The 24,687-nt window shown below is 37.2% G+C and overlaps 1 protein-coding gene across 1 annotated transcript in view; it reads right to left on the reverse strand.

The window, feature by feature from the left end:
- The window catches only part of PITPNM3 (PITPNM family member 3), a 753,676-nt gene that overhangs the window by 433,080 nt on the left and 295,909 nt on the right, over positions 1 to 24,687 (reverse strand). The window contains 1 exon segment of the mRNA XM_053705246.1: positions 22,104 to 22,339. Within this exon segment, the coding sequence (XP_053561221.1) occupies positions 22,104 to 22,339 (236 nt within the window).

Below are 24,687 nucleotides of genomic sequence, written 5' to 3' on the forward strand. Positions count from 1 at the left end.
AGCACAAGACAGATCACAAACATAATTAAGTCCTACATGATAACTTCATTTTTTCTTGGTGGTGAAGTCCACAAAAATCCTTACTTGTGGGAATTCATCTCCTGGCCACCAGGAGGATGCAAAGACACCCTACACCAGAGCTTTACGTATCCCTCCTATTTCCTTTTCCTTCCCAGTGGTACGAATAGCAAAGGATAGGAGGAAATAAGAAAGATATTACGGTAATGAGGTGCAAACTAGAACTGATGTAAACTAGGAGAAATGGGCGGGTTCGTGGACCACCATCATGATAAAAAAGGAATTTATCAGGTAAGACTAAATTATATTTTCTTTCTTAAGGTGGTGAGAGTCCACATAAATCCTTACTTGTGGGAACTAATACCCAAGTTGTGAAGTCCACAGTAACTTCACCTAAAGGACATTCCTTTTAAAAGTTGCCCCTGCTGAGGAAAACATTAACTTGACAACTTGCCTGGCATTTCAACTGAAGTCTCATTCTTAAAAACACAAGATGTAGAAACAGAACAAGTTGAGTGAGCAGTCATTTGTGAACATGGCAATTTTTATGCCTTCAGGTATGCCCTGGCAATCAAGTCCTTTTTGTATTTTGAAAATCGTGTCCCAGATGGAACCAGATATTTCAAAAGACCTTGGCGCTGCAAAACATTGCAGCTGAAACTAGTGATTGGATAAACCGTGACAATAGTCAAATGTTTAAAATATGAAACCTTTGGCCTCAGTAATGAGATAACTTCAGTAATGAGATAACTTATTTTAAAAGAATACAATGTGAATTTATTTATACAATATTAAACATAAATTAAAAAAGCTGATCAGCAAAAGAGCAATAAAATAATTGTAGCAATTAAATAGTAAGAATGTAACAATCAAACTAACTTGACACAATATAGCAACACACAATATGGCACTATAGCAAATGTCAGTGTAGCATCAAAAATAAAACAACCCTGGAGCTGATATGCGAAACAAATGTTGAAGGTCCGGAATAAGAGTGAGCGGTCGAGATCCCCAGCTGATTCCTTGAGAAGCAGAGTGAGGCTGGAACGACAAACGGATCCAAATCATACACAAGCAGAAAACCAAACAAAAGGTGTTCACTTTTACTTACACCGTGTCTTGGTTCTTTCTTTCGATGGGTCCCTTTTAGCAAGCTGTAGCAGAGCCGGATAAGCCTTTGGAACAATACCGGATTTTTCAAAGATACTCCGCTGAAAGTTGCAGTTAACACAGAAGCCGGTCTGTGTAGGTAATGTTACGTCAGGTGGCGTGGAGTGGGAGGAGCAACGCGTTTCAGCCCGGTCAGGGCCTTTGTCAAGCTCCAGAAAGGTGTAATACAGGGCTTTTTAAACCTGTATTAGCTGTGCTCATTGGTTGGATATCGCAAATGGGAGTGCCTAGATTTGTGTCTTTATTGCTCAAAACCTTGATTTTTTTGGATCTCCTAGCCCCTCCTCTCTTTCCTCTCTGTCTGACGCTCTTCTTTTTCTTACGTCTCTTTGAGGTAATGGACTTTGGAGTGTACTTTGGCCATGTCCTTTTTGTTTACTGAGCTCTTCCTCACTAGCACGTTTAAAATAGAACTCCACAGAATCTACAAACTTCACAAGATCAGGAAATGAATTCTGTATTTCAACATTCTTTTTCCTTTTAGTAATATCTAAAAATTAATTAATACTCTGCAGAGAATAACTAGCAGTCATATGCTGAGCTGCAGGTCAGCATATGACTGCTAGTTATTCTCTGCAGAGTATTAATGAATTTTTAGATATTACTAAAAGGAAAAAGAATGTTGAAATACAGAATTCATTTCCTGATCTTGTGAAGTTTGTAGATTCTGTGGAGTTCTATTTTAAACGTGCTAGTGAGGAAGAGCTCAGTAAACAAAAAGGACATGGCCAAAGTACACTCCAAAGTCCATTACCTCAAAGAGACGTAAGAAAAAGAAGAGCGTCAGACAGAGAGGAAAGAGAGGAGGGGCTAGGAGATCCAAAAAAATCAAGGTTTTGAGCAATAAAGACACAAATCTAGGCACTCCCATTTGCGATATCCAACCAATGAGCACAGCTAATACAGGTTTAAAAAGCCCTGTATTACACCTTTCTGGAGCTTGACAAAGGCCCTGACCGGGCTGAAATGCGTTGCTCCTCCCACTCCACGCCACCTGACGTAACATTACCTACACAGACCGGCTTCTGTGTTAACTGCAACTTTCAGCGGAGTATCTTTGAAAAATCCGGTATTGTTCCAAAGGCTTATCCGGCTCTGCTACAGCTTGCTAAAAGGGACCCATCGAAAGAAAGAACCAAGACACGGTGTAAGTAAAAGTGAACACCTTTTGTTTGGTTTTCTGCTTGTGTATGATTTGGATCCGTTTGTCGTTCCAGCCTCACTCTGCTTCTCAAGGAATCAGCTGGGGATCTCGACCGCTCACTCTTATTCCGGACCTTCAACATTTGTTTCGCATATCAGCTCCAGGGTTGTTTTATTTTTGATGCTACACTGACATTTGCTATAGTGCCATATTGTGTGTTGCTATATTGTGTCAAGTTAGTTTGATTGTTACATTCTTACTATTTAATTGCTACAATTATTTTATTGCTCTTTTGCTGATCAGCTTTTTTAATTTATGTTTAATATTGTATAAATAAATTCACATTGTATTCTTTTAAAATAAGTTCTCATTACTGAAGTTATCTCATTACTGAGGCCAAAGGTTTCATATTTTAAACATTTGACTATTGTCACGGTTTATCCAATCACTAGTTTCAGCTGCAATGTTTTGCAGCGCCAAGGTCTTTTGAAATATCTGGTTCCATCTGGGACACGATTTTCAAAATACAAATTTTCTGTTTTTGGTTGTGGAGATAGGGGTCTCCATTTTTTCCCTTGGTCTATTGGTGCCTTTTCCTTAGCGCAGGGCAACATTTTTCTTTATTTTAATCAAGTCCTTTACCATGAACTAAAGAAACAGAGGTAGCCTTTTGACCCGTTTGTTTACCTAAGAACAGGGCAAACAAAAAATTCTCAGTAGCCTGTAAATAGATTTCCAGAGCCCAAACTACATAATCTAAAGAAAACTCGCCTTTGAAAATCCCGGATTGGGACATAAGGATGGCAACCACAATTTCCTGATTAATGTTCTCTTGAGAAACCCTTTAAGTAGAAAATTGGAGAGGTTTGTAAGACAGCCTTTTCCTGATGAAACACCAGAAAGTGAGACTCACAAGAGAGAGCAGTCAATTCAAACATTCTCATATCTGAAGAAATAGTTAACAAGTACAAACCCTTCCTCGATAACTACTGAACATATTGTGAATGCATTGGTGTAAAGGGAAGAAATTGCAAGACACCTAAAACCAGATTCAAACTCAATGGAGGAGAAATGGGCTTGATAACAGGTAGGATTCCAACCAAGTGAACACTGGAACTAGTCTGTACGCTTTAACCTAAACCCGCTATCTAACCTCCACAATTACATTCCTCCAAGTGGAATCGAATACAGAAATCAAAAACTAAAATATGATGGCGCTTCAAGCAGGGGGTAGGTATGGGAATCTATAAAAAGTTATTACACTGCAACAAACATACAATAGATTAACAATATAAAAACTTTAATAACTATAAAAAGCATATATAGATAGCCTAGAACACCACTGACGTCTACCTATACAAATGGCTGGCATAAAAAAATAATAGAAATAACTCAGTCCTATAAAAACAATTGGTAGTACTGAATCAGGATAGCCCAATATGAAATCTGCCTGTTCAGATATATTGACTTCCACCAAGTATACGTAACAATAATCAGCACCTGATATTGCCAGATCAGTTCATAGTTAATGTGTGAATTCCCTAGTAAGTGGTTTTAGCACTAACAGATTCTCTTTTCTCTTTTAATGAAAGATTTTATCTCCAGATTAAAGGGAGCGCTATAGGCACAAGGTTAACACCAAACAATGCTAATTAGCTTTGACGCGAGCCTCATTCTTAATAAGAGGTATATAGATGATATTAATCTTATCTGGAAGGGAACTACTAAAACATTGCTGTCTTTTATTACAGATATGAAAAGGAATACTGTGGAATTGACTTTTACAAGTAATATAAGTACTACAAAGATAACATTCTTAGATTTAGATATAGAGATAATGAATGAACGTATTGAAACTAAGACTCGCTGGATGCAAATAATCTGATACACTCGAACATTTGTCACCACAAGAGGTGAGAGGATAATATCCCTAAGGGACAATACCTTAGGATGAGGACTGCTCGAGAGTATTGGACTATTTAGAACAGACCAAAATATTAGAAAATACATTTATTGAGAGATAATTATAAGAAAGATTTGATGATGAAAATGAATGAGGAAACTTTGTTAAGAGATAGAAATTAATTACTGCAATATAAAATAAATAGGTATAAGAATTACCCTGTGATTGAAGATATAATAGATGTTCCACTGATTATTAATTATAACTGTAACTTGAGGATCCTTAGAAACATAGTACAGAAACATTGGTATCTGGTGCAAACAGATCTTATTATAGGGAACAAAATAGCACCATATCCCAAAATTATATATAGTAAGGCGAAGAACTTAAAACGTTTACTTGCCCCACTGAATTTAAAGGGGACCAAATAAGTAAGAAACAATAAGATCTTAAACGTAATGCAATAAAAGGCTTTTACCCTTGTTTTAGCTGTAAGTCCTGTAAGTTTAGTAGTAAAAAAAATAATTTGTGTCTCATGTAACAGGAGAAGAGTTTGAGATAAGAGAGACAGGGGAGTTATATACATTATAGAATGTTCATGTAATAAACAGTACCTTGGTGAAACAACTCGAAAAGTAAGAATGCATAAGGGAACATCTCTGCATCATAGAAAAGGGTGATCATGAGGCCCATTTATGAAAACACTTTAGGGAAGCATATGGGAAGAAATAAAGTGATTTCAAATTTTGGGGGATTTGTAAATTAACACCAAATTGGAGAGGAGGAGATTTTGAAACTAAATTATTGATGAAAGATTAATTTATTTACAAAATGCAGACATTATATCCTAAAGATCGAATTCGGAATTAGACATTACTTCATTTTTATAATAGTATATATTCCTTTAAATTAATTTTATTTCTATGGAATGTTTTGTGATTTATATTATGTACATTAAAGTATATATTGATAAATAAGATCATGTTAATAAACATGTAATAACCAGCCAAAACAATAAACTAATAATATGTAATGGTTTTCAGTCCACCTTAAATAAGTATACATTCTTAAATTCACCTAATTTCCACCAATAGGGAGATGAGATGAACTAACCAATAACAGAACAAGAGGGGATTTAAATGCGGACCTTCAGAAGTAAGGAGTATCTCTATAAAACCCATTGCGGGTGAAACGCATCAATAAGAAACTCCTTCACTAAGAACTGTACAAGTGAAAGGATATTGCATGTACCGATATACATACATTGCTAAGAATCCCTACAAAGTCTTCTGTATAGAAATACTGTTATTTATAGCAAGCTTGGGAAGGCAGGGAGATCACATCAGTGTGCCATAAATATATCTGAGACATAGAAGAAATGGAGGCACATCAGTCAAGGTGATATGAGATCAAGGGTTAAACAATTATAACCTCAAGAGAACTCATATATCACTACACTATATGTTGAATACTGTATTCGATCTGGCAAACACAAGGTCAAGAAAAGGCTTCTGAACATGTCTTCATACGGAACATTATAAACAAGTCTGAAACACAGACATCATCCTGTGATGTGTAGAACGAACATTGGATAGATGGAACTGTTGGAGACGGAGACGTGTGAACAGAGAATTGTCTAACACGCCCCTAAGTGAGGTCATAGTGATGAGATCACTGCATACAGGAGGTAACCCGATAGTGGTAAAAACACTTACTGGAGGATTCACACATTAACTATACACTGATCTGGTGATATCAGGTACTGTTTATTGTTACTTATACTTGGTGGAAGTAAATATATCTGAATAGGCAGATTTCATATTGGGCTATCCCGATTCAATACTTCCAATTGTTTTTTATCGGACTGAGTTATTTCTATTATTTTTTATGCTGACCATTTGTATAGGGAGACGTCCCTGGTGTGCTAGGTTATCTATATATGCTTTTTTTACTTTATATTGTTAATCTATTGTATGTGTGTTTAAGTGACCATTTTAAATTTAAAACCAGGACATTTAAAATAGCTCAGCCAGCATGAGTAATAGTCGCTGTCGTAGAATATAAGTTGAAAAAATATTGCTTATCTTTTTTTTTTCTTTAAGCGAAAGAATACAATAAAATGTACTTCTTTTATTTATATTATATATTATGAAAGTAATTTTGCAGAATAAAAAACAAATAATTGATATGGGTAGATTAGTACATAATTGTATACTTAGGATTTTGGGATCCAAATAATAAAGAAACAAGTCTAGCAGTAAAACAAAATGGTTTTAATAAAAAAATGGTACAAAAATACTTAATCTACATTCCTAATTTTGTTTCTTATATTTTTGTGAAGGGTGGATTGATTTTAATAATAATTTGTTTTCCTGGAGGTTTTTATAAAATTCCATGCCAGTTTGGTTAAAATTATATTTAGTAATTAGCAAACATTTCAAAGTTTCAGCATGTAATTGAGTTTTATCACTGGACCACATATTGTTCATCAATATATGTTCATACGTTTGGCAGGTGTATTGGTTCCTGGTAAACAGAGACAATATTCTACCAATTTGCCAATATTTTTGTAGGAAACATCATTTTCACTGAAGCCTTTGAATATTTCAATCCATCTGTTCCATACTGGTACAGAATTTTGTCTCCAGTGAGTAATTTTTTCTTCTGTAGTATAGCACAGGACAAATCAGGTTTCATCAAACAGTTCATCTTCTACTAAATTGATTTCAGAAAAATACTTTCAGAATGTAATCACTGCAAACTTGAATGTTGTGATGGGTGAGTTTAGTGTTTAACAAAACCCAATTTAATTTTTGGGTATGCTTTATAGGTCCTTCCCATTCCTCTAGAGATTGAATACATGTCATAAAATTCTACCAATTTTTCTTTGAAAATAGCCTTCTTCCTAAGGCTGCTTCAATTTTTTCCGCACCTGTAATGGCGAGAGAACGTTTGCTTTTCTGTCAGCTAATTTTGTTTTTAAGTCACTGTAAATATTGCTAGTTTCTATGATAGAAATCTCTTGTCCTTCTATTTTCAAAATAGCATTGTGGAACATTGATGACATGTTATGCAAAAGGTAAAGCCAAGATTCTGTCTCTGAATTATCAAAATGATTTGTGATAATTGTGGGGCTCTTCTCGTTTGAGGCACAGGCCTCTAGTTATCAAGGTCTGTCGGACCTGATCTGACAGTGCGGATCAGGTCCGACAGACCTCACTGAATACGGCGAGCAATACGCTCGCTGTATTCAGCATTGCACCAGCAGCTCACAAGAGCTGCTGGTGCAACGGCGCCCCCTGCAGACTCGCGGCCAATCGGCCGCAAGCAGGGGGTTGTCAATCAACCTGATCATACTCGATTGGGTTGATTTCCGGCTATGTCTGTCCGCCTGCTCAGAGCAGGCGACAGGTTATGGAGCAGCGGTCTTTGTTTCCGTTCAGAGCTTGATACATATGCCCCAAAATATGATTTTAAGGCAGGATATATTTGTAGGACGCGCTCAATCGCGGGTCCAAAAACCAACCATCGTGTGGCACTGTATCCCAAGACTTTCTTATATTTGATGTCCACAAATTCACAAAATTCTTTCAATGAATTAACGCGCACTATATATATATATATATATATATATATATATATATATATATATATATATATATATATATATATATATATATATATATATATATATATAAGTATGAATAAATCTTGGTGATGAAAGATTTCATATCAATTGGTACACAGTTGGCTGCAGTTGGTATAGCATTGTTCAAAACATCAGTGGCACAACCAATTCCCACAAGCTCTCTTCCACCCAAATTTGATTTCAGCTTGGTAAAAATGTTATTTTTCCCACTTCTTCATATTCCTCCAAAGTACCTAAGGATACTTTAACAATTCTAAAATATAATCAGTAACTATGTCAAATGTTTTGCCTGGCAAATCTCTAACTTCCAAAATTTGACGTGTATTCGAGACTTGTATGAAATATATCTTATTATAATGGGAATCAACTTTACTTTCTTGTGGTTTGATGCATCCGAATAAATAGAAATAAAATAAATATTTTGTATAAGGCACAAGCACATCGGTAACTATTGTCTCGCATTTTGTTCTAGAACATGTAAACCTGGCATAAAAAAAAAATATATGTTTTAATCAGTTTGCAGGTACAATACATTGATCGTAATGAGTGATTATGCATTACTGTGGGGTATGCCCATAAACCTTACTGTGTGGTACGCCCATAAACCTTCAGCTGCAGCTAGTTTTCATTCAGCATCTTCAAATAGTTTTTCTTAAAATATGATGTCACACTCATACTTGCAATTGCTGCAGACACGGCCCGCTTACGTTTAACTGATTGTATGTGGTTTTCAATGACGGTTTTTCCACTGTTTGCAATAGTAAATACACTAATGCATTTTGCACATTCCACCTCACTATTGTCATTATTAGTACTTGCTTTGATGAATGTATATTTCGATTTTAACTTGTCATTGAAGACGCACTTTCGTCGTTTTGGCACCATGGGTGTCCAAAAAAAGAAACACTTATTACAAACTTTGTTGGATGTCGGTCTTGGTCCGAGGGGGCAAAGTCACTGGTCCAAGATCGAGGGAGGCAAAGACGCAGGTCCTGGTATAAAGGGGCGAAGGCATCAATCCTGGTCCAAGGGCGGCAAAGTCATTGGGTCCTGGCGAAGCAGCGAGGTGCGCCATGAAAACGGCGGAGCAAAAAGCTTGAGTACCTAAGAGAGCTCGGAGCTCTGAGGGCCAGTGTCATGGCCTGAAGCTGCCAGATCACTGGTGCCTGTCCTGTGCTGCGAGAGCCTTTTATAGTCCGAAGCTAACACTGAATTGGTCAGTTTTGCTGGGCTCTGTGTGATGACGTCATCATCGAGTTCCCACGGTCGGGCTCTATGTAATGTGCGGGAGTATTATAGAAGAGTCGCCACAATATAGTGAGAGTGCGTGTGCTGAATGGAGTATTGCTGAGATCCAAAGACGAGATCCGTCTTATAAAATAAAACTAAAACTAGGATAAATTAATAAAATATTGATTTAAGGCTGATTTATCAGGGATTGATGTACTCAATCTTTTGATAAATTAATATTTTTTAATTTTGTAGTCCTAAACTGTACATCTCACGACTAACTAGACCAATGTCCAAAAAACAGCATTGCATGGGTAAAACCAGTACGTATAGTCACTTTCGCCTAGATTTAGAGCTCTGTGTTAGCCGTCAAAACCAGCGTTAGGGGCTCCTAACGCTGGTTTTGGCCGCCCGCTGGTATTTAGAGTCAGTCAGGAAAGGGTCTAATGCTCACTTTGCAGCCGCAACTTTTCCATACCGCAGATCCCCCTACGCCATTTGGGTATCCTATATTTTCAATGGGATCTTCCTAACGCCGGTATTTAGAGTCTTGGCTGAAGTGAGCGTTAGAAATCTAACGACAAAACTCCAGCCGCAGAGAAAAGCCAGGAGTTAAGAGCTGTCTGGGCTAACATAGAAACATAGAAACATAGATATTGACGGCAGATAAGAGCCATAGGCCCAGCAAGTCTGCCCGACCTTACCTAACAGTATAAACTTATCTAGTTTGTAGGATAGCCCTATGCTTGTCCCATGCATTTTTAAAGTCCCCCACAGTGTTTGTTGCTACTACCTCTTGAGGAAGTTTATTCCATAAATCAATCACTCTTTCTGTAAAGAAGTGCTTCCTCAAATTACTCCTGAATCTACTACCCTTTAGCTTGAGCTCATGACCCCTTGTTCTTGAATTTTCCATTTTATGTAAAATACCCACAGCCTCAGTTTTACTAAACCCTTTAATGTACTTGAAAGTTGCTATCATATCACCTCTTTCCCTTCTCTCCTCTAAGCTATACATATTTAGGTCATTGAGCCTATCCTGGTAAGTTTTATTTTTTAGACCATGTACCATTTTGGTAGCCCTCCTTTGCACAGATTCAAGTTTGTTAATATCCTTCTGAAGATATGGTCTCCAGAACTGCACACAATACTCAAGATGAGGCCTAACTAATGATCTATAAAGTGGCATAAGAACCTTACTATTTCTGCTGCAAATACCTCTACCAATACATCCAAGCATTCTGCTAGCCTTACTCGCTGCATTACTACATTGTTTACTAAGTTTTAAATCATCTGAAATAATAATTCCCAAGTCCTGTTCCTCGTCTGTAACAGTCAGTAAAGTGTAATTGAGTCTGTAATTAACATTTGGATTTTTCTTCCCTAAATGCATTATTTTACACTTTGCTGTGTTAAACTTTAGATCCCAGTCGTTTGTCCAATCCTCCAATTGTTGTATATCACTTCTCATTTTGTCTACCCCCCCTGGAACATCCACTCTATTGCAAATTTTTGTATCATCTGCAAAGAGACATACTTTCCCCTGTAGCCCTTTGCTGATATCGCAGATAAATATGTTAAACAAAACAGGCCCCAGAACTGACCCCTGAGGAACACCACTAGTAACAGCCCCCTCTGCTGAATGAACTCCATTTACTAAGAAACTTTGTTTTCTGTCCTTAAGCCAGCATTCCACCCAGTTCACAATTTTTTAATCTAGACCAAGGAGATATAGTTTGTGAATAAGTTTATTGTGTGGGACGGTGTCAAATGCTTTGCTGAAATCTAGATATGCTACATCAACTGCTCCTCCCTTGTCTAATACTTTTGTTACATAATCAAAGAAGTCAATTAGATTAGTCTGACATGATCTCCCTGAAGTAAAACCATGCTGATTTTGGTCCTCTAAATTGTTTGTCTTTATGTAAGTCATAATTCTTTCTTTTAAGAGGCTTTCCATTAATTTCCCTACTACTGAAGTTAAACTAACTGGCCTGTAGTTGCCAGATTCTTCTCTACTGCCCTTTTTATGAAGGGGTATTATAACGCCGGTTCATAGAGTTCTTATCTACTGTGCTCTAAAGTACACTAACACCCATAAACTACCTATGTACCCCTAAACCGAGGCCCCCCCCACATCGCCGCCACTCTAATAAAAATGTTTAACCCCTAATCTGCCGACCGCACACCGCCGCAACCTACATTATCCCTATGTACCCCTAATCTGCTGCCCCTAACACCGCCGACCCCTATATTATATTTATTAACCCCTAATCTGCCGCCCCCAACGTCGCTGCCACCTACCTACAATTATTAACCCCTAATCTGCTGACCGGACCTCACCGCTACTATAATAAAGTTATTAACCCCTAATCCACCTCTCTCCCACCTCAATAACCCTATAATAAATAGTATTAACCCCTAATCTGCCCTCCCTAACATCACCGACACCTAACTTCAAGTATTAACCCCTAATCTGCCGACCGGACCTCACCGCTACTAATTTATTAACCTCTAAAGCCAAGTCTAACCCTAACACTAACACCCCCCTAAGTTAAATATAATTTTTATCTAACGAAATAAATTATTTCTTATTAAATAAATTATTCATATTTAAAGCTAAATACTTACCTGTAAAATAAACCCTAATATAGCTACAATATAAATTATAATTATATTGTAGCTATTTTAGGATTAATATTTATTTTACAGGTAACTTTGTATTCATTTTAACCAGGTACAATAGCTATTAAATAGTTAATAACTATTTACTAGCTACCTAGTTAAAATAATTACAAAATGACCTGTAAAATAAATCCTAACCTAAGTTACAATTAAACCTAACACTACACCAGTGTTTTTCAACCACTGTGCCGTGGCACACTAGTGTGCCGTGAGTGATCCTCAGGTGTGCCACGGCAGACTGACAACAGTGTGACATATTTTTTAAACTTTGCTTGTTTTTTACTCCCAGTGCAGGGGTAGTTTGTAGGAGGCATGGCATAACAGCACAATACATACAGTATGTGTGTGTTTGTGTGTATGTGTATATATATATGCTGTATTAGGCTACAATGTGTGATTTTTTTAAAATTTTGGGATGGTGGTGTGCCACAGGATTTTTTAATGTAAAAAAGTGTGCCACGGCAAAAAAAGTTAAAAATCACTGCACTACACTATCAATAAATTAAATAAAATACCTACAATTATCTACAATTAAACCTAACACCACACTATCAATAAATTAATTACATACAAATACCTACAAATAAATACAATTAAATAAACTAACTAAAGTACAAAAAATAAAAAAAGAACTGTTACAAAAAATAAAAAAATAATTTACAAACATTATAAAAATATTACAACAATTTTAAGCTAATTACACCTACTCTAAGCCCCCTAATAAAATAACAAAGCCCCCCAAAATAAAAAAATGCCCTACCCTATTCTAAAATGAAAATAGAAAAGCTCTTTTACCTTACCACCCCTTAAAAGGGCCTTTTGCGGGGCATGCCCCAAAGAATTCTGCTCTTTTGCCTGTAAAAAAAACCCATACAATACCCCCCCAACATTACAACCCACCACCCACATACCACTAATCTAACCCAAACCCCCCTTAAATAAACCTAACACTAAGCCCCTGAAGATCTACCTACCTTATCTTCACCACGCCGGGTATCACCGATCCTTCCAGAAGAGGCTCCGAAATCTTCATCCAAGCCCAAGCGGGGGCTGAAGAGGTCCATCATCGGGCTGAAGAGGTCCATCATCCAGCTGAAGTCTTGATCCAAGCGGGGGCTGAAGAGATCCATCATCCGGCTGAAGTCTTGATCCAAGCGGGGGCTGAAGAGATCCATCATCCGGCTGAAGTCTTCTATCATGCGGCATCTTCAGTCTTCTTTCTTCCAGATCCATCTTCATCCCACCGACCCGGAACATCCATCCTGGCCAACGACTTCCCGACGAATGACGGTTCCTTTATGGGACGTCATCCAAGATGGCGTCTCTCGAATTCCGATTGGCTGATAGGATTCTATCAGCCAATCGGAATTAAGGTAGGAATAATCTGATTGGCTGATGGAATCAGCCAATCAGATTCAAGTTCAATCCGATTGGCTGATTGGATCAGCCAATCAGATTGAGCTCGCTTTCTATTGGCTGATCGGAACAGCCAATAGAATGCAAGCTCAATCTGATTGGCTGATTGGATCAGCCAATCGGATTGAACTTGACTCTGATTGGCTGATTCCATCAGCCAATCAGAATTTTCCTACCTTAATTCCGATTGGGTGATAGAATCCTATCAGCCAATCGGAATTCGAGGGACGCCATCTTGGATGACGTCCCTTAAAGGAACTGTCATTCATCGGGAAGTCGTCGGCCAGGATGGATGTTCCGCGTCCGTGGGATGAAGATGGATCCGGAAGAAAGAAGATTGAAGATGCCGCTTGATAGAAGACTTCAGCTGGATGATGGATCTACCAGCCCCCGCTTGGATCAAGACTTCAGCCGGATGATGGATCTCTTCAGCCCCCGCTTGGATCAAGACTTCAGACAGATGATGGACCTCTTCAGCCCGATGATGGACCTCTTCAGCCCCCCGCTTGGGCTTGGATGAAGATTTGGGAGCCTCTTCTGGACGGATCGGTGATACCCGGCGTGGTGAAGATAAGGTAGGGAGATCTTCAGGGGCTTAGTATTAGGTTTATTTAAGGAGGGTTTGGGTTAGATTAGGGGTATGTGGGTGGTGGGTTGTAATGTTGGGGGGTATTGTATGTTTTTTTTTACAGGCAAAAGAGCAGAATTCTTTGGGGCATGCCCCGCAAAAGGCCCTTTTAAGGGCTGGTAAGGTAAAAGAGCTTTTCTATTTTTATTTTAGAATAGGGTAGGGCATTTTTTTATTTTGGGGGGCTTTGTTATTTTATTGGAATAGGTGTAATTGGCTTAAAATTGTTGTAATATTTTTTTATTTTTTGTAACTTAGTTCTTTTTTTATTTTTTGTAACTTAGTTCTTTTTTTATTTTTTGTACTTTAGTTAGTTTATTTAATTGTATTTATTTGTAGGTATTTGTATGTAATTAATTTATTGATAGTGTAGTGTTAGGTTTAATTGTAACTTAGGTTAGGATTTATTTTACAGGTAATTTTGTAATTATTTTAACTAGGTAGCTAGTAAATAGTTATTAACTATTTAATAGCTATTGTACCTGGTTAAAATAAATACAAAGTTACTTGTAAAATAAATATTAATCCTAAAATAGCTACAATATAATTATAATTTAAATTGTAGCTATAATAGGGTTTATTTTACAGGTAAGTATTTAGCTTTAAATAGGAATAATTTATTTAATAAGAAATAATTTATATCGTTAGATAAAAACTATATTTAACTTAGGGGGGTGTTAGTGTTAGGGTTAGACTTAGCTTTAGGGGTTAATAAATTTATTAGAGTAGCGGTGAGGTCCGGTCGGCAGATTAGGGGTTAATAGTATTTATTATAGGGTTATTGAGGCGGATTAGGGGTTAATAACTTTATTATAGTAGCGGCGAGGTCCGGTCGGCAGATTAGGGGTTAATAATTGTAGGTAGGTGGCGGCGACTTTGGGGGCGGCAGATTAGGCGTTAATAAATATAATATAGGGGTCGGCGGTGTTAAGGGCAGCAGATTAGGGGTACATAGGGATAATGTAGGTTGCGGCGGTGTACGGAGCGGCAGATTAGGGGTTAATAATAATATGCAGTGGTCAGCGATAGCGGGGGTGGAAGCTTAGGGGTTAATAAGTGTAAGATTAGGGGTGTTTAGACTTGGGGTACATGTTAGGGTGTTAGGTGCAGACTTAGGAAGTGTTTCCCCATAGGAAACTATGGGGCTGCGTTAGGAGCTGAACGCTGCTTTTTTGCAGGTGTTAGATTTTTTTCAAGCTCAAACGGCCCCATTGTTTCCTATGGGGGAATCGTGCACAAGCACGTTTTTGAAGCTGGCCGCGTCCGTAAGCACCGCTGGTATTTAGAGTTGCAGTGGCGGTAAATTATGCTCTATGCTCCCTTTTTGGAGCCTAACGCAGCCCTTCTGTGAACTCTAAATACCAGCGGTATTTAAAAGCTGCGAGGGAAAAAAAACATGCGTAGCTAACGCACCCCTTTGGCCGCAGAACTCTAAATCTAGCGGTTTGTTTGTTGCAGTGTAATAACTTTTTATAAATTCCCATACAGTCCCCCTGCTTGTAGTGCCATCCTCTTTTGGTAACTTCAAAAATGTAAAAGTATTTTTAGATTTTTCAGTGAACGTTGGACTCCGCTCCAGGATCTACTGAGCGGGTCTTGAATATCCAAAGCGCTTTGCGGGCTTGCTGGTTAGTTACAGCACGCCCGGTCGTGCTATTGGTATAAATTTAACTCTCTTCTGCTCTGGTCTAGTAGCGGGAGTGAGCTACATTTATTCCAATAGCGTGACCAGCATGCTGTGACTAACCAACAAGCCCACAAAGCGCTTTGGATATTCAAGACCCGCTCAGTAAATCCTGGAGCGGAGTCCAACATTCACTGAAAAATCTGAAAATACTTTTACATTTTTTAAGTTACTGCTTAAATAATGTTATATAATTATATAACATTATTCTTAACCTTTACTGTCCCTTTAAATACCTTGAAACATGAAGTATATATAAGTATAGATATATCTTTACTGTAGATAGATATTTTACAAAAAAATAATCTTATATGCATATATACTGTATTATATATATATATATATATATATATATATATATATATATATACACACAGTATAATATATATTTAAAAAGAAAAAGAAATTTTTCTTCTGTGTGAAGAACATTTGGAATGTAATGTATTCATAACTACTTTCAGTTTTAATGCAGTTGGTCTAATGCGGTGTCAGGATAGCACGCAAGTGATAAGTGTCGGGGTTTTTTTTTTGTTTTTTTTTTAACAGAGCACCTCATAGAAGTTAATATGGGGAGAAGTTGTTAGCTCTAGAGCGGGACAAAAAAAAGGGTACCGCTTGTAATCTGTCCCTTTATTTTTACAAAAATTTGACAATTTAAAGGGGCAGTAAAGTAAAAATTCAACTTACTTTAAATTGATTGAATAGAGCAGGACATTTTAACCAACTTTCTTCTATTATCAATGTTGCTTAATTCTCTTGGTATCCTTTTTTAGAGAGTAATCCTAGGTGAGCTCAGAAGCATAAATGCATCTTTAGCCATCTGGCAGCAATGATTGCAAACACTGCTGCAATAGACTCCGAAAGACACGTTCACGTCCTAAACTAATATCAGCCAACCAAACAAATTTGATAATAGGAGCAATTTGGAAAGTTGTTTAAAATCACATGCCGTGGATTATGAACATTTATTTTTGACTGTGCTGTCACTTTAAGTTTTGTGTTTAACGCCTGTGAAAAAGTTAAACACATAGTTTAAGTTGTGTGCCAAGGCATACTGCTTTGCTTACCCTTAAAAAAAGGCTTACAAAATCAAGTTTGGCAAATGTACATATCTACCAGTCATCTACTATATATTGCTTTGGAAAGAAATAAGAATGTGCTAAATGCAAGCTTTTAAGCATATGTTCAAACTATTTTGATTTCCTATTTTTAAGAATAAATTGTTATGAAGAAATAAAGCACATTTTTATTTAAGTTTTTTAGCTTCTATGACCTTTATTAATGTCTCTCAGCTAGATTACGAGTTTTGAGCGCTATAGGGAAAGTAAAGAACGCCACAAAAGTTGCGTTATTTAATTCCCTATGGCGCTGCCATTACAAGTTTAAAAAAACACTGCTTGTGCGGGAGATATGGAGATTTTAGGCTCCATACCACTCCCAAAACAAGTGCTGTGTTTGACGTGCTTGAGCACGCTTTCCCCATAGACATCAATGGGGAGAGCCGGCAAAAAAGTCTAACACCTGCGATCGCGAAAACAAAAGATCCATAACGCAGCCCTATTGATGTCTATGAGGAAGATAAAATACAGTTTAAACCTAACACCCTAACATAAACCCTGTCTAAACACCCCTAATCTGCTGCCCCTGACATCGCCAACATTTACTTAATGTTATTAACTTCTAATCTGCCGCTCCCGATATCGCCAACGCCTAAATAAAATTATTAACCCCTAATCTGCCGCTCCCGATATCGCCGCCAATATACTAAAGTTATTAACCCCTATCCCGCTGCACCCAACATTGCTGGAACTATATTAAAGTTATTAACCCCTATTCCGCCGCTCCCTATTTCTCCTCCACCTAAATAATGCTATTAAACCCTAAACCTCTGGCCTCCCACATCACTACCACTAAATAAACCTATTAACCCCTAAACCGCCAGCCCCCCACATCGCAACAACCTAAATTAAACTATTAACCCCTAAACCTAACGTAACCCTAACATAACCCTTACCCCCCTAACTTTAACATAATTAAACTAGATCTAAATTAAACTTATAATTATTAACTAAATAAACCTATTAACCCCTAAACTGCCAGCCTCCCACGTTGCAACAACCTAAATTAAAATATTAACACCTAACCCTAACACCCCCTAACTTTAAAATAATTCAAATAGATCTAAATTAAAATTTACAATTATTAACTAAATACCTATTTAAAACTAAATACTTACCTGTAAAATAAAACCTAAGTTAGCAACAATATAACTAATAGTTACATTGTAGCTAGCTTAAGTTTTATTTTTATTTCACAGGTAAGTTTGTATTCATTTTAACTAGGTAGATTAGTTAGTAATAGTTATTAACTATTTACTAACTACCTAGCTAAAATAAATACAAACTTACCTGTGAAATAAAACCTAAGCTGCGGTACACTAAAACCAAACATTACAAAAATAAAAACCTACCATTACAAAAAATAAAAAAAACCACCATTACAAAAAAAAAAACAAATGAAATTATCCAAAAAAATAAAGATTATTCCTATTCTAATACCCTTAAAAAAAAAAAACACTCCAAAATAAAAAGCCTAATCTAGAATAAACTACCAAGGGCCCTTAAAAGGGCCTTTTGGGGGCCCTTAAAATGGCCTTTTGTAGGGCATTGCCCTGAGATAAACAACTCTTTTGCTCCAAAAAATACAAACACTCCCTTAACACTCTACAAACACCCACCCCCCAAACTACCAAGGGCCCTTAAAAGGGTTTTTTGGGGGCCCCTAAAAGGGCCTTTTGTAGGGCATTGCCCTGAGATAAACAGCTCTATTGCTACAAAAAATAAAACACCCCATAAAAATATACATTAAACAAAATAAAAAATGATATCATCCAAAATAAAAAAGAATTACACCTAATCTAACAGCCCTATCAAAATTAAAAAGCCCCCCAAAATAAAATAACCCTAGCCTACAATAAACTACCAATGGCCCTTAAAAGGGCCTTTTGTGTGGCATTGCCCCAAAGATATCAGCTCTTTTACCTGTAAAAAAAATACAAACACCCACCACCCAATCAACCACCCTAAATAAAAAAAACTATCTAAAATAACCTAAGCTACCCATTGCCCTTAAAAGGGCATTTGTATGGGCATTGCCCTTAAAAGGGCATTTAGCTCTTTTACATTGCTCAAACACTAATCTAAAAAAAACACACCCAAAAAACCCTTAAAAAACTTTACACTAACCCCCGACGATCCATTTACAGTTGTTGAAGTCCCGCTTGAAGGATCCATCCAGCCGGCGAAGTCATCATCCATTCGGCAAGAAGTCTTCATCCAGACGGCCTCTTCTATCTTCATCCAGCCGGCAAAGTCCTCATCCATGCGGCAAGAAGTCTTCATCCAGACGGCCTCTTCGATCTTCATCCAGCCGTCGCGGAGCGGGTCCATCCTGAAGACATCCGGCGTGGAGCATCCTCTTCATACGGTCGCCACCGTATACTGATTCTTCAATGCAAGTGATGCATTCCAAGATGGCGTCCCTTGCATTCCTATTGGCTGAAAGATTTCAATCAGCCAATAGGAATTAGAGCTGCTAAAATCCTATTGGCTGTTCCAATCAGCCAATATGATTAAGCGCTCATTCTATTGGCTATTCCAATCAGCCAATAGGATTGAGCTCTCATTCTATTGGCTGTTCCAATCAGCCAATAGACTGAGAGCTCAATCCTATTGGCTGATTGAAACCAATAGAATGAAAGCTGCTTAAATCCTATTGGCTGATTTTAATAGCCAATAGGATTTTAGCATCCCAAATTCCTATTGGCTGATTCAAAATTTTTAGCCAATAGGAATGCAAGGGACGCCATCTTGAACCACGTCCCTTGCATTGAAGATTCAGTATACGGCGGCGACCGTATGAAGAGGATGCTCCGTGCCGGATGTCTTCAGGATGGACCCGCTCCACGCGAGCTGGATGAAGATCGAAAAGGTTGCCTGGATGAAGACTTCTTGCCACATGGATGAGGACTTCGCCGGCTGGATGAAGATAGAAGAGGCCGCCTGGATGAGGACTTCGCCGGCTGGATGAAGATAGAAGAGGCCGCCTGGATGAAGACTTTTTGCCGCATGGATGATGACTTCGCCGGCTGGATGAAGATCCTTCAATTGGGACTTCAACAACTGTAAGTGGATCGTCGGAGGTTAGTGTTAGGTTTTAAGGGTTTTTTGGATGGGTTTTTTTAAGTTTAGGGTCTGGGCAGTAAAAGAGCTAAATGCCCTTTAAAGCGCAATGCCCATACAAATGCCCTTTTCAGGGCAATGGTTAGCTTAGTTTATTTTAGATAGTTTTTTTTTTTTATTTGGGGGGGGGTTGGTTGGGTGGTGGGTTTTACTGTTGGGGGGGTTGTATTTTTTTTACAGGTAAAAGAACTGATATCTTTGGGGCAATGCCCCACAAAAGGCCCTTTTAAGGGCCATTGGTATTTTATTGTAGGCTAGGGGTTTTTTTTATTTTGGGGGATCTTTTTTATTTTGATAGGGCTATTAGATTAGGTGTAATTCTTTTTCTTTTTGATTTGTTATTTTTTGTAATTTAGTTAGTTTTTATTTTTTGTAATTAGATACTTTTTGAAATTTTTAGAGTAGTGTTAGGATTTTTTAATGTGTAGTTTAGTTTTTTAATTGGTAGTTAGTTTAATTTTAGTTTAATAATTATAATAGTTTAATTGTTAGTTTAATTTTTTTTTAAATTTGACAGGTAAATTTTAATTTAATTGAAGCTAGGGAAATTGTAATTTTAATATAAAGTTAGGGGCTCGTTAAGGTTAAAGGTTACTAGTTTAAATTAGTTTATTTTGTTGTGGGGGGCTTTCGGTTTAGGGGTTAATAGTTTATTTTAGTATATTTCGTTGTGGGGGGCTAGCGGTTTAGGGGTTAATAGGTTTATTATAGTGGCGGTGTGGGCGGACGGCATATTAGGGGTTAATAATATTTAAATGGTGTTTGAGGGCGGCGGTTTAGGGGTTAATAAGTTTATTATAGCGGGGACAATGTCGGGGAGCGGCAGAATAGGGGTTAATACATTTTTTTAGTGGTGGCGATGTCGGGAGCGGCAGATTAGGGGTTAATAAATGTATTATAGTATTTGCGATGCGGGAGGGCCTCGGTTTAGGGGTGAATAGGAAGTTTATGGGTGTTAGTGTACTTTTTAACACTTTAGTTATGAGTTTTATGTAACGGCTTTGTAACATAAAACTTATAACTACTGACTTTAGATGGCGGTACGGATCTTGTCGTTTTAGGCTGTAACGCTCCCTTTTTAGCCAGAATGCAAAACTCGTAATACCAGCGCTATGGGAATCCCATAACAAAATGTAATTTTTATGTGTGCGGGACTGACGTTGCGTTACAGGCTAAAAGGTGTGCGGTACACAAATTTTCAGCGTTACAACCCACAACGCAAAACTTGTAATATAGGTGTCTGTTTCTTGTATCATTATCTATTCAAACTTCTTTTTTCCTTTAATCTGCCTTAATGATACTCACAACTTATTTCTTCCCAAAATAAATTATCAGGAAAACACAGATAAAAATTATTCACAATAAGAGAAAGCTTTGTAATCTTAAAAATTCTTGTTGGAAGACAGCAGAAGATAGCATACTGTGCTTCAATAACTATACAGATTAAACACAATTTTGTTTGACTGCTTGGAAAGATATAAATAATCTGTCCCTTCTTAAAACTTATTTTGGACCTAAATGTTTTGAGGTGACATTCTCTTTCAAGCTTTAGTTAATATGCTGTTTAAGAGTAGACTGAAACTATTCTCAGAAATCTATAAGCAATAAATGATACAGTCTACATTAAACTGTACTATTTTCCAACTAGAACAAACCTTCATTTTTTGTATAATGCTCACTAAAGAACAGTATAACAATAATAATATAAGGGTATGTTTGAATATAGGATGCTTATGTTGTGTGTTTCAATCACTTAGTTAAAATAAACAAAATAAGAGACACTTTGCAGCTGTCCAATAAAGTAAACAATTTACATGGGTATTGACCACATGCACATATGGTCTCTATGCCTCCACCCACTCTGCTCCATCAAAAAAATACAATCAATATTTCACACAATGTAAAAAATAAATAAATACTGTATTATAAAGTGCTTAATGTATTAAGCAGTGGATGCTGCTTTTGAGCCTTTGTAAGGCTGCTTTCTGCAATATAAGAATAGGTCACCACCTCTGAATTGGCGTATAGAAATCACACACATTCGCTCAGAGTGATTGACAGGCCCTTATCTCACACAAGTGGTCACACAAGAGAAGGGGCGGCATTACACACTCAATTGAGTGTGTAATGATATATCGGAGGAACGGGCATGCAGTGTCTGCTGCCACTTGATGCAAAGTCAGGCACACCAGCCTTAGTACATTATTTCATTACTCCAATGTTTTAATGTAAAGTGCAGAAGACTGCAATGTCACAGTATATAAATCAATACATACATAAAACCTTTATTTTATTATAACCTATAAAGAGCATATCACATAAAGAGAAAGCTTACTTGTAAACCAGTGAAAATGCTTCAGAACATATGGCCGGACAAGGGACCAGCCTAATCAGGATATGCCCAAGAGCAGCTGGGAAATGAGCCCTTGTCACCTTCTCAAATACAGAGCTAAGGGTATTCACATCAGCAATCTTGCTATTGGGGTCCCCTCCTCCGGTGTCTAGTATGCTGCCACCATGAAGAACCAGGACAAGGACTTGAGTTTTACAGTTGCTCAGCTGATTTCCATCCTGATGGGTAAGAAGAGAGATTATAAATTTATAGAACTTTTACTTTTTTGCTACAATATTCTGGGTACTGTAGGACTCATTGTTTGTTTCGTTTTTTACAAATAAAGTTTTTGAATGATAACCTAATTTTCACAACATGCCTAAGAGATGCTTGACCAAAGTATCAAAAGGACCTAATGATTAAATGGAGTTATAGGGGCATTGCTCTTTAAAAAAAAGTAAATAATTAATATTATATTCAGCATCAGTTTTGGATTTCCTACTAATGCTAATTGGCCAATAAGTATTTCCTACTGATGATAAATGGCTGTTACACACTTACCACCAATGACCATTGGCTGGATGGAATTTCCTGCAAATGCTTAATGTTTAAATGTTCATCTAATTTGGTTATACAGGGTCACACATGCAAGGGCATGAGATTATTTATTCCCAAACACAGCGGTTGGCATGATGGACATGCATGAGATATTCGGTACATGTTTCAAAAATATATTTTTTAGCTAATGAAAATAAAGAAACTGGCAGTGCTGACATTTCCTACATAGGTAAACCATGTGCTATATATTAAGTACACCAATTATTATTTTTATTTTTTTATTTAACAAACACAGCTATATTATACAGTGGCTATAATTACATATAAATAATGTAATACGACAAATGGGTGATGGCTAAACATAAAATCCAAAATTTAAATCACAAGAAAGTAATAAGATATTCCCTGGAAGAGGAGTGTCATTGTTCTCATAATTACAATTTTTACAACCATATTAAAGAAAAATAAATAAAACTATGAAACTGGTAGAAAGCATAACTATGCATTGTTTCATTAAAAGAAACATAGGGCTCCATTTATCAAGCAGGGGAAGCCTAGTTACCGAAGATGCGGTGAAGTCAAAATACCCCAAACTTATTGTTCGGGGTGATTGAAAGGCCCTGCTCTTGTGTGACGGGCGGTACTGCATAAGAATTTGCTTGTGTAATATAAATGAGGGCAGTGGGCAAACAGCATCTGCTGCTCACTGACAGACACAGACAGACAGGTTTCCTAGTTGGAACCTTGTCCATCCATGCTTTGTTAAATGGGAGCCATAAACTCAAAATTGAAATACAAGAGTACTTTTAAGTTTTGGTAAGTGAGATAATTTACTTTGCAAGGAGCATATGTAGATATGCCCCATGCACTTTTTCAAACACCAACCTTGCTCACTTGTGTTACATATTGTGTCGGCTTGCATAAGTTAGTGAATATATCACTAAAGGCTCTCTGAGAAGGTACAATATTTGAAAGCATTAGCACAGGGTACATGCTATCATGCTCTGTACACATTCAAAACTGTTACTGAAACAATCAGAGCCTTTACTACAAGGATATTGCAAAAATGCTTCTATTCAAAATTGAAACTTATTTATTATTATTATTATTGCAATATTAAGTTTTCTGTCCATTTAAAAGTGTATAAAACCCAAATAGTTACTTTTGTTACTCAGACAGAGCATACAGTTTACAAAAAAAAAAATCAAATTTATTTCAAATATCAGATTAGTTTCCTTCTCATGGTATTATTTGTTGAAGAGATGCCTAGGTGTAAGATCACTACATGGCAGGAAATAGTGATGCTATCTAGTACTCTTGCAAATTGATAATATTCTTGCAAAATGTCTGCCATATAGGGGACAATTTACCAAATGTTGGGTGGACATGATTTGCTATAGCGAACCATGTCTGCCCGACATTGCTAAATGCCGCCATCATACGCGGTCGGCATTTAACATTGCACAACCATTTCTTGTGAAATGCTTGTGCAATGCCGCCTTCTGCACATTCACGGCCAATCGGCTGCTAGCAGGGGGGTGTCAATCATCCCGATCATATCTGATTGGGATGATTGCAGTCTGCCACCTTACGACCTCTGCTTCTTGACTGCCATTTCTGGCGATCCGGAAACTACGGGTGAATAAAGCAGCATCCGCTGCTTACTAAATCCGCCCCCAAGTGTTTTTAGACACTGCACACTCCTGAGTTTACATTCCTGCTTTTCAACAAAAGATACCAAGTGAACAAAAAAATCTTATAGACATGTAAGAAAAATTGTGAGTTTCATGTCCCTTTAAGTTAATTAGAATTAAGCTCATGGTTATGTTTTTCACCTGTTTCTCAGCTTTATTTATTTTTCTGTAATATGGATGTACAGACTGTATATTTTGTAATTATGAGAATAATGACTCAGACACTTCTTCTAAGGAATAATTGTTAACCTTTTTGTTTTTATCACATCCTATCTGTAGTTATTCTTGCATGGAACACATTAAATAGCGCATACTAACATGTAGACTGTGTTTTT

This window comes from Bombina bombina, chromosome 3 (assembly GCF_027579735.1).
Source record: "Bombina bombina isolate aBomBom1 chromosome 3, aBomBom1.pri, whole genome shotgun sequence".
Classification (NCBI taxonomy): domain Eukaryota; kingdom Metazoa; phylum Chordata; class Amphibia; order Anura; family Bombinatoridae; genus Bombina; species Bombina bombina.